The 11,918-nt window shown below is 41.9% G+C and overlaps 1 protein-coding gene across 1 annotated transcript in view; it reads right to left on the minus strand.

Moving 5' to 3' along the window:
* The window catches only part of LOC144596951 (lutropin-choriogonadotropic hormone receptor-like), a 50,838-nt gene extending 39,659 nt beyond the window's left edge, over positions 1–11,179 (minus strand). The window contains exon 1 of the mRNA XM_078405849.1: positions 11,013–11,179. Coding sequence (XP_078261975.1) covers positions 11,013–11,179 — 167 coding nt within the window. The remainder of the gene's footprint in view (positions 1–11,012) is intronic.
* Positions 11,180–11,918: the final 739 nt, after the last annotated feature.

Genomic DNA, 11,918 nt, shown 5'->3' on the forward strand with positions numbered 1-11,918 from the left:
GCCAATTAACCTACAAACCTGTATGTCTTGGAGTGTGGGATGAAACCAGAGCACCCGGGGAAAACTATGCGGTCGCAGGGAGAACGTACAAACTCCACACAGACAGCACCCTTTGTCAGGGTCAAACCCGGGTCTCTGGTGCAGCAAGGCAGCGACGCTATCATTGTGCCACTTTGCACAATCTTCTTATTGGAACAGGCCACAATAGATGAGAACATAGGGTGGACCAGAGGTCTCTTCAAACTAAATAGCCAGTCATCCCTCCTAGTTATTTCTCTCTCCTCATTGCCTCCTTCATTTGCACTCAATCCATCATGGCACTGATAAAGGGAAGATGAATAAGAAGGCTCCTTGAAATGTACAACTTCTAACAAAACATTGTTGATGGAAGCTCATTTTCAAGTGTTTTGCAGTTTCACTTTACTCTTGCTTTGTTCTTTGCATGGAAAGAGACTAAATTCCAAATTGTCAGTGATCCAGCAGTCGAGCTGGAACAGTTCAAGCACAGTAAGTTTCAGAGGGTCAAGACTCCCAGGAAATGATCCGGTCAATCTGATGGAGGTGAATTACAGAGTATGAACAAACAAGTGAATGATCTTGCTGACAGATGAGCAGCAAGAATCAGCTGATTGAAGATTCAGCTCATAAGATTGACTTCACACGTACTGCAGAATAAGTAGCGAGCATGAGAAAAATATTGTTATCATTGGAGGTATGACAGTGATAAAGAGATCCACACCTGCATTTGTCTAGTGCTCCCATCCAGAATGCACCACAAGCCAAGTCTTTATCAACTAAGACTGCCAATTTGAAAAGTGAAGTAATTTACTTCCTTGACCCACTTCTCGCTCAATGTTAGCAAAATGAGGGAGCTGGTCAGCGTTCAGGAAGCAGGGTGGAATAAATACCCATGGTATCATTAGTGCTGATGTGGAGATGGCCGAGAGCCTCAAGTTCTTGGGTGTAAATATCAACAACAATGTGTCCTAGTCCAACCACATGGATGCTGCAGTCAAGAAAGCACATCAGCACTCTATTCCCTCAGAAGACTAAGAAAAGTCAGCATATCTCCAACGACTCTTACCAATTTTTACACCTGCACCATAGAAAGCATCTCATCCAGACAGTCACAGCTTGTTATGGGAAGATCATTAGAAATTGTACAGGGTTCTGGACCCTCTCCAGTCCATCACGCAAAGCAGTCTTCCCCCTATTAATTATATAGGAGCAAAGAGGTCCTTCTGCAGTTGTACAGGGCCCTAGTGAGACCGCACCTGGAGTACAGTGTGCAGTTTTGGTCTCCAAATTTGAGGAAGGATACTCTTGCTATTGAGGGCGTGCAGTGTAGGTTTACTAGGTTAATTCCCGGAATGGCGGGACTATCATATGTTGAAAGACTGGAGCGACTAGGCTTGTATACACTGGAATTTAGAGGGATGAGAGGAGATCTTATCGAAACGTATAAGATTATTAAGGGGTTGGACACGTTAGAGGCAGGAAACATGTTCCCAATGTTGGGGGAGTCCAGAACAAGGGGCCACAGTTTAAGAATAAGGGGTAGGCCATTTAGAACTGAGATGAGGAAAAACTTTTTCAGTCAGAGAGTTGTGAATCTGTGGAATTCTCTGCCTCAGAATGCAGTGGAGGCCAATTCTCTGAATGCATTCAAGAGAGAGCTGGATAGAGCTCTTAAGGATAGCAGAGTCAGGGGGTATGGGGAGAAGGCAGGAACGGGGTACTGATTGAGAATGATCAGCCATGATCACATTAAATGGCGGTGCTGGCTCGAAGGGCCGAATGGCCTCCTCCTGCACCTATTGTCTATTGTCTATATCAATGCGTCAGGAAAACATCCACCGTACTCAAGGATCACCCATATTCCGTTCATTGTCTCTTCTCCCTTCCCTTGTCAGGCAGAAGATACAAAAGCTTGAAAACACATGCCTCAGATTCAAGAACAAGTACCTTCCTGCTATTATCAGACTCTTGACCAAACCTCTCTATGCTAGGGATGAATTCCCGATCTTCCAATGTAACTCATTGCGGCTCTTGCACATTTTTTTTAATCTGCAGATGGATCACTATATTCTGCACTCTATTTATTTTCTCTTTTGCACTACCTGATATAGTCATGTATGATACGATTTACCTGGATAGCAATAAAAAAAACAATGTTAACACATCTGTTGTCCTGCAAGAAAGAATTTCATTGTTCTGTTTTGGGATATTTCACAATAAAACACTCTTGACTCTTATCTATAGTGAATTTAAATTAAAAGAGCATGTTATTTTTCCAAACAGGATAATATCAATTGAGAATATTTTTTCTCTTCCAAGGGAAACCTTAACCTTGAATCATCACATACAACCGAAAATGCATTACCTCTGAAGGGCCACAAAATTTTGCTTCTGTGTTAGCATGTGAATGTAGTCACAAATTACAATTCAATTATTGCATTATTTAACATTATTTAACATATTCTTCAATCTCAGAAATCTGAAACCTGTGTGAAAATGAAAATAAGAACATCTACCACACATCTGAAGCCACCACAATCAGCACGTCCAAATTACTGAAAGATTAGATCCAGAGAGGAAGACCAAAGTAAATGCAATGATCACAAGTTCATAAGTTATTATTTTAACATAGGAAGTAAAAAAGTTAAAATGAGCCTAAAAAGTTAAGGGCACAGCCCAAAGTGGCCAGTCTTACTAGACTCAATGTCTCGCATATCCAAATATCATCGTTAATAGAATGGTAACCAATAATAGAGTAATAAGAGGATCCAGTGATCACTATTATTTGGTTAAAAGATGGGAGAAGGCAAGCAGACCAATATTAAAGGAGGTTGTACATGTCCATGATCTCCTTCATGAAGTGTTGGTGCAAAGTCAGGACATTTGGCCTATTGTTACACGAAAGGGCACAAAGTGCTGGAGTAACTCAGCAGGTCAGGTAGCATCTCTGGAGAACATGGATAGATGAGAAAGGCCTTGACCCAAAACGTCACCTATCCATGTTCTCCATTTGACCTTTTGCCAAGTGTGCTGCTTATGTTTGATAGTGAAGTGGAGTCTGGATCAAATGCAAATCTTTCTTCTGAATCTTTGGCTGAATTAATCTTTCTCCCTAAATTCTCCACTGCTAAAGTAAGGTTGAATACATTTGCTATTCTGAGCATCCATTCTAAGAAAGCATCGATTGCAAATAATAAAATTGTGGAGAAAGATCTTTGCTAAACAAAGCTTTCAATGAACAAATACAGAAAGCAGCAGTAGCGAGCACTGCTTTAAAAACATACAGAAGTTATGACATGAAAAATCCCAGGTCAAATTTATTCCGAGCAAGTGTGAGATGCTGCAATTGGGAGGTTGAATGCAAGGGGAAAGTGTATAGTTCATGGCAAGACCCTTAACATCATTGATAAATTGAGGTATTTTGGAGTCCAAGTTCATAGCTCCCTGATTTGACGTAGATAGACTTGTAAATAATGCATATGGCATGACTGCTTTCATCAGTCAAAACATTGAGTATAAGAGTCAGGGTGTCCTGATGGGACTCGACCCGAAACATAACCTACTCCTTTTTTGCAGAAATGCTGCCTGACCCGCTGAGTTATTCCAGCATTTTGTGTCTATCAGTTTTATAAAAGTTTAGTTAAGCCACATTTGTGTGCAGTTCTGGTTGCCCAATTAGAGGAAGGATGTGAAGTGGGAATAGCAGATGTTTACCTGAATGATACCTGGATTAGAGGGTATTAGCTATGAAGAGGGGTTGGACAAACATAAATTGTTTTCTGGAGCGTCGGAGATTGAGGTGAGACCTGATAGATGCATTTGAAATTATAGCTCAAGGCACAGATTGCCACCTTTGAGTGGACATCCTTTTCCTAGCTGTCCACTTATTTTTAATACAATACATTTATAAAGTTACGTGATTCTATTAATCCTACTTGCCAAGGACATTTCATGGCCCCTCCTAGCCCTCGTAAATCCTCGTTTAAGTTCTTTCCTGCTTCTTTTATATTCCTGGCGGGTTTTGCCTAATTTTAGCTTCTCAAACCTTACATATTCTTTTTGACTAAACTATTTCAAGGAGGGAGCCAACAACCAAATTCCCAGAGTATCTACGGAAGGAAACTAAATTGCAGCTTTTCCGACAACACTAATGCCCAAAATATTACAACAATAATATATTGTTCAAATATTAACAGATTGCTCAATTGCAAAAGTGACACAGTGTCAACTGTGTATTGTGGGGTATATGTCTATGTTCTCTAGTTTAATGATTCTTTATACTTGCATGTGCGAGAACACATATTTCATGATTCACAAAGCATATGTTGAGATGGTTCATTCACTTATTAAACATCGTTCTTCCAATTTTAACAGGTTATCTGCACACAAAAAAAGTCTTCCCAGAGAGCTTAGTGTGTAGCACACTGTACAGGCTACAGAATCCAGCACGTAGCAACCAATATAGTTGGAATGGTAAAAGAGAAATGGGCTAATTTTTGACAATGTAATAAAGATGACACTTGGAAACTTTGATACCAAAGAAAGTGAAGAATTTAAATTTCCGAGTTAGGCAGCATTCCCAAGAATGGCAAGTGACAATTCCATGAAGAGCCATCACAAACAAAACACATCTGCCCGAAAACAAGGAAAAATTATTTTATGATTTTAAAATGATGAGAAATAATTTTAAGGCAGAAACAGCAAATGTATACAGTTGCTTATTTTAATTATGCAGTACTTCCCAAACCTTTTTCTCTTTTTAGGGTCTCAAGGCATCAACAACAAAGAAACTACACTTACACCTGTAAACATTCAGTTCTAAGAAGACTGCCAGATTATGCAACTCCCATCCACATGTGATGAAGATTGAGTTTTCTAGAAATTGTTTTCTGTCATTGGATAGATCCTGAGCATCCAATTTTTAAGAGTTTAAATATTAACATAATTTTTATTACGAAATACTTCAAAAATGCAAAGAGGTGGGAAATTGATCAATGGACATTGGAATGAAAGAGAACGATGTGTCCACAAGTCTGGGTGAAAAGGGGACGGTTCAGAGTTTTGGGAAGAAGTCCTCGAGATTGGATCCAAGGTATAACCAGCATAGTGGGACAAAGAGAGGTCAGGTGCATAAAATGCAATGTGGGGAAAGAAGGATAGAAGAGGCTACAAAGATAGCATGGGGGAAAGATCTTCTGATGGAGAGAGGGCAAGGAGTTAAAAATCAGAAATATGATTCCCTGATCGGGCCATCGGGGGATCAAAATCAGTAGCACTGGAGCGAAATTATGTTGAGAATGTATGAATTGTATGAGAATGTTTTATAACCAATGGCAGTCTAACAACGAGGAAATGTTTGCATGATAGTGTTACCATTACATGTATCCAGACAGAACAAGTTCAAAACAAGAGTGGAATGAAGAAAAAAAATGGTATTTCCAAATTTCAACTTCCTTTTGATGTTGATGTTTTCCTTTAAAGAACAAAGAAAATATCAATATACAGAATTTAGCAAGAAATTGTCATCTTTATTCACCATGGCGCTTCAGGGTTAAAATATCGGGTATGTAATTAAGAGGCCTGGATTAAAATTAAATCCCACCATGGCAGCTTTAGCATGCAAGTTCATTGGGTGGCAAAGTGGCACAGATGGTAGAGCTGCTTCATCACAGCACCAGTGATTTGGGTTCAGTCGTGACCTCTGGTGCTGTCCATGTCCATGCTGAGTTTGCATGTTCCTGTAATCGTGTAGTTTCCTCCATCATCCCAAAACCACACAGGTTGGTAGGTTAATTGGCCACTGTAAATTGTCCCTACCATGTAGGTGCATGACAGAAATTGGGAGGAGTGGATGGGAATGCGGCGGAAAAATAACCTATCTCAAAAAATAAGCGGGAAAATGAGACTGATGGATTGTGAGCGGGCATGGACTCAGTCGACCAAGCAGCATCCTCCGTGCTGCAAGGAAACATGGGAATCTGGTGTAAATTTTCACGGATATTAATCTCGGCGGAAGAATCACTGAAATACTGGAAAAACATAACTCTCTGCAAAATCAAAATCACATTCCTTTGTACAACCTTGATCTTTCGATATAGAATTTAGAAGTAATCAAAATGAAGATGAAACATTTTCCAGTCTTAACCGCCTCTGATGAACATAACATTTACAAAAGACAAAAATTGAATATTTGGTACTGGCTTCCTAACCTCAACAAAATATAGTCAGGCCAAACTGATCACTTCTACTCTGGGAATAACTTTGGCTTTTGGTAACAAACAAAATGCTGGAGGAACTCAGGGGTTGAGCAGCATCTGTCTGGGGAAATGGACAGTTGACGTTTGGGGTTGGGATAGTTCATCTGGACAGGTACAGGTTGCCTGGAGGAGATGCAAATAGGAATCAAGTGAAATCTGAAATTCCAGGACGAGAGCAGACCAACAGTGTTGGTCGGTGTGGGCAAGTTGGGCTGAAGGGCCTGTTTCCACACTGTATCACTCTATGACTCAATGACCAACTGAATGCCGCATAAGAGACTGGAATTCCTGAAACTGTCGAATTCCATGTTGAGTCCTAAAGGCTGTAATGTGCATGTCCAAGAATCAGATGCTGGTCCATAATATTGTATTGTGCTTTGTTGGAACAGCATGGAGGAGAAAGAGAGACATTTGAATGAGAGTGAAAAACAAACTGCTGGAGGAATTCCACAGTTCAGGCAGTATGTATGGAAGCAGAGAGATGATTGACATTTCGGTTCAAGACCTGTATCGGGTCTGAGAGCATAGCCAGTATAAAGAAGTGAAGGGGAAGAGGTGAGGCAGGGACTGACAGATAGGTGGAACCAGGTGAGGAGGAAGCTGAGCAGGTGGCCCAAGGTTGAGTTAAGTTTACTTTATTGTCACGTGTACTGAGATACAGTGAAAAGATTTATTACGTGCTATCCGGTCAGCAGAAAGACAATATAGATTGCAATCGAGCAATTTACAGTGTATAGATACTTGATAAGGGAATAACCTTTAGTGCATGGTAAAGCCAGCAAAGTCCGATTAAGGATAGTTTCAGGATCACCAATGAGGTAGAGAGTAGTTCAGCAGTTGTGGTAGGATGATTCAGTTGCCTGATAACTGCTGGGAAGAAACTGTTCCTGAATCTGGAGGTGTGCGTTTTCACACTTCTACTATGTTTGCCTGGTGGGAGAGGGGAGAATGGGGGTGAGGGTGAAGGGGTAGAGATGGAAAACAGCAGCTGGGGAGTGATAAGTAGAGAGAGATAAGGGGAAGAAAAAAGAAGCAGATGCAGCCAGGTGGGAGAAGGGGATGGTGGAGGTAGAGTCAGAGGATGGAAGGTGATAAGTGGAGATACATTAGGCTGCAGATACTGAAATCTGATAAGTAAGTAAGGGGATGTGGAACCAATAAGGGGATGATAGCTGGAACCAGTTAGGAAAGGAGAATAAAAAAGGCTGCCGAGGGGCTGGGGTGGTGTTTGGAAAAAGGAGGTGAGCGCACATGTGTGGACCAGGAAGAGAGTGAAAAGAGCCCATAGGCTGCGGGTTACCTGAAATTGGAAAATTAAATAATTGCACAGCTGGTATAGCTTCTGCCTTACAGCCCCAGAGACCAGGGTTCGATCATGACCTCATCTGCTGTCTATGTGGAGTTTGCATGTTCTCCTTGTGACTGTGTGAATTTCCTCCAGGTGCTCTGGTTTCTTCCCACATCCCAAAGTCGTGCGGGTTTGTAGGTTAATTGGCGTCTGTAAATTGTCCCTTGCGTGTAGGGAGTGGATGACCCACGCAGGTCACGGGGAGAATAACATAGAACTAGTGTGGAAAGGTTTAGAGATTCAGCGTGAAAAGAGGCCCTTCGGCCCAGCAAGTCTGCATCAACCAGCGATCACCCAATTCTATTCGACACACTGGGGACAGGAGAATGGGGTTGAGAGGGAAAGATAGATTAACTTTGATTGAATGGAGGCGTAAACTTGATGGGCCGAGTGGCCTAATTCTGCTCCTACAACCTATGAACTTATGAACCTAAAGTGACAGACAACTAAAAGCTCAGAGGCACCTTTACAAATAGAACAGAGATGTCCTCATGATGGTCACCCAATACGTGTTTGATTCTCAGTTATAAACACCAAACGCTGCACAATAAATTGGTAGTTCAAAAAACTGTTTCTCTGGGAACGGTTAGGGTGAGGGTTATATGTGCCAGGATTCAAGATTGGCAACATGTCAGTCTTTTCACCTGTCTGCTGCCACCAGGCCATTCTTACATTGATCTCTATTTTCCTACTTAGGGAATCATAACCACATGATTGCAGGAGAACAAGTTAATATTGGAGGAAATGTAATATAAAATGGACAGTGATGAGATGGTCCAAGGTTACTACTGGATCTAGGTCAACTGGGACAGTTCTCAAGGAAATGATAGAAGGAATTTAACTCAGATTGGTGCAAAGTGATGCATTTTGGAAAGTTAAACCAAACCAGGACATGCACAGTGAACGGCAGGGACCAAGGGAGTGTTGTTTAGATTTACTTTAGAGATACAGTGTGGAAATAGGCCCTTCAGCCCACTGGGTCCACGCAGACCAGCGATCCCCACACATTAACACTATTCTACACCCACGAGGGACAATTTTTACATTTACCAAGCCAAATAACCTACAAACCTGTACGTCTTTGGAGTGTGGGAGGAAACCGAAGATCTTGGAGAAAACCCACGCAGGTCACGGGGAGAATGTACAAACTCCGTACAGACAGCACCTGTAGTCGGGATCGAACCCAGGTCTCCAACACTGCATTCGCTGTAAGGCAGCAACTCTACTGCTGTGCCCATTGTTCATGTTGTTGAACAGAGGGACCTAGAGGTAGAAATAGTTTCCCTTAAAGTGGCAACACAGGCAGCCAGGGTGGAAAAGGCAGCGTACACTTGCATGCCTTCATCGACTATGGTATTGAGTACAAGAATCGGGATGTCGTAGGTAGATCACAAAATGCTGGAGTAACTCAGCGGGACATGCAGCATCTCTGGAGAGAAGGGATGGGTGACGTTTCATGTCGAGACCCTTCTTCAGACTGATTGGGATGTCGTGTTACAGATGCATAAAACGTTGGTTAGACTGGCCACACGCAGGCCAATGGGACTAGTGTAGATGAGACATGTTGGTCAGTGTGGGCAAGTTGGGCTGAAGGGCCTGTTTCCATGCAGTATGACTCCATAACTCTATGGCTACACTTAGAATGTTGTGCGCAGTTCCAGTCGTTAGGCCATAGGAAGGATGTGACTAAGCAAGATAGTGTAGAAATGATTTACAAGATGTTGCCTGGATTGGAGGACATAGGTTATAAAGAGAGATTAGACAGGCTGAGACTATTTTTCATGAGGAGAAAAGGAGGCTGAGGGGTGACTGAAAGAGGTTCATAAAATTATAAGGGGCTTAGTTAGACAAGGGAGATAGTCACAGTCTTTTTCCAAAGTAGGGAGTTTAACTCTAAGGGCATAGATTTAGGATGAGAGGGGAAATATGGAAAGGGAATCTGAGGGGCAAGACTTTGTGCACAGAGGGCAGTAGCTAGAAAGAACGAAGTGATAGAGGTAGGTACAAGTACAACATTAAAACAAAATTTGGACAGGTGTGTGGATGGGAAAGGTTTAGAGGGATATGGGCCAAACACAAACAAAATTAAATTAGAGACAGAAATCTTAGTCAGCAGGGACAAGTTGGGCTGAAAGGATCTCTGAGTCTAAGAAATGTAATGTGAAGGAAAGAGTGTTTCAGGATGAAGGATTAAAAGGAAACATAAACTTGAAAACTGAATAGTTTGGGGATCAGATCCATAAATCTTTCAATGCAGGAAGGAAGGTCACTGCAGACAAATAAGCATATTTTTATCTAGTTTTTTTTCTGGACATAAACTATAAATGCAAATACGCAATGTTAAAAAGCAGAACAAAACAATAATTAAACTATTGCGGAGGCCTTGTTGGCTATAGAAAATCTTGGGCTGCTGACAGAAACTCACAAGTTTGGAGTTAGTGCACCTGCAAAAAGAAGATCACGAAAAAGCTCAACAAAGATTCATGAAGTTACGGGTTTTTATGAGGTTGACATTCTGGCCAACTGGTTACTCCAGAGCAAGGAGCAGATGTTTTTACTGTTAGTTACCGAATTTAAAAGGGAATTAAAACAATGAATCCGGATTGCGTGTGGATAGAATTCTTAAATTGTAAGCATAAATAGACAATGAAAGCCGTGTTACTGTTTAATAGACCACGCTACTGGTTTTAATTATTGCCTAAAAAACAATTGTTTCAACTGCAGTAAAAAATATTCATTTTAACCCCATATAATTCGGTATAAGAAGTGAAAGCCAGTTTCATAAACTTCCCTGGGACATTTGTGGTTTTGCTTGTACCGTTCGCAGAGTCGAATATATTTTTCGCGGGAGTTTTTGACAATCTCGAGGACTGCCGAGTAAGTAATAAAAACATCAGCGGGCTCTGTACTGGTTCGCAATCACCAGAATGGCTCCTTCCAAAAAGCCCAGCAACTAACCAATATTTCAAGGCGACAATTATGCACTAATATTTAGACTTATCACGCACGGTTCAATATGGTTCTGATTGCAGCTCGCGGAAGTTTCGGTCTCTTAAACTTTTGTACTTTTAATACAAACGTACAAACTACCACGTGAACTGACTTCATATACAGTCTGATCACTCTGAATCAGTCTGAAGAAGGGTCTCGACCCGAAACGTTGCCCATTCCTTCTCTCCTGAGATGCTGCCTGACCTGCTGAGTTACTCCAGAATTTTGTGAATAAATACCTTCATATACATATGGTTACAGTAATTACGCATTTATCAAATCTGACTTTTGGATAGTTTACTTCTTATTCAAAATTATCAATTACAACCTACAAAAGAATAACCCTTAAAAACAAGTCCATTTAAAGAAAATTAGAAATGGGGAAAGCGAATACTTACAGGCTGGAGTAGCTGCGTAAAATCGCAGCTGGGACACGGGCTGCTGTTTTTTTGGTGCATTTAACAAACTGAGTGGAACAGCGGCAGATCTTGGGGCAGTGATAGGTCTGCGCGGAGACAATATTCCAACTTATCAAGAAGGCCAGATAAGTCATAGAAGAAGCCATTTGGGTCCTCTCTGTATTTAAAAAATATATATAAATGTGTTTAGACTTGGACTTGGCGCGCTGCATGCAGCGTGTTCCCTTTAAATGCGCTGCAGCGCCGGGGTGGCGCGAGCTCCCAGGCTCTGGTTCACGCGCCCCGGGCGGGTGGGTGGGTGTCCGCGCGCCGCCCCGATTACCGGGCAGCTCCGCGCGCGCCGCCGCCGCGCTCGTCCACCGGCGCTCGGTCGCGCGCGCAAACGTTAATGGAATTGGAGATGTGGATCAACTTTGCTGCATTGAGTTGAATCTTATGCAGAATTACCACCAATTGCAGCAGTCCCACTAGAATGCACAGGTCACTCTTTGCCAATGTGATTTTCTGACTGGATTCCAATATTGGACGTACAGGGTAAATGGTAGGGAATTGAGGAATGCAGTGGAACAGAGGGATCTGGGAATAACTGTGCATTGTTCCCTGAAGGTGGAATCTCATGTGGATAGGGTGGTGAAGAAGGCGTTTGGTATGCTTGCCTTTATAAATCAGAGCATCGGGTATAGAAGTTGGGATGTAATGTTAAAATTGTACAGGGCATTGGTGAGGCCGAATCTGGAGTATGGTATGCAGTTCTGGTCGCCAAATTATAGGAAGGATGTCGACAAAATGGAGAGGGTACAGAGGAGATTTACTAGAATGTTGCCTGGGTTTCAGCACTTAAGCTACAGAGAGAGGTTGAACAGGTTGGGTCTTTATTCTTTGGAG

Source organism: Rhinoraja longicauda, chromosome 9 (genome assembly GCF_053455715.1).
Source record: "Rhinoraja longicauda isolate Sanriku21f chromosome 9, sRhiLon1.1, whole genome shotgun sequence".
NCBI classification, from domain to species: domain Eukaryota; kingdom Metazoa; phylum Chordata; class Chondrichthyes; order Rajiformes; family Arhynchobatidae; genus Rhinoraja; species Rhinoraja longicauda.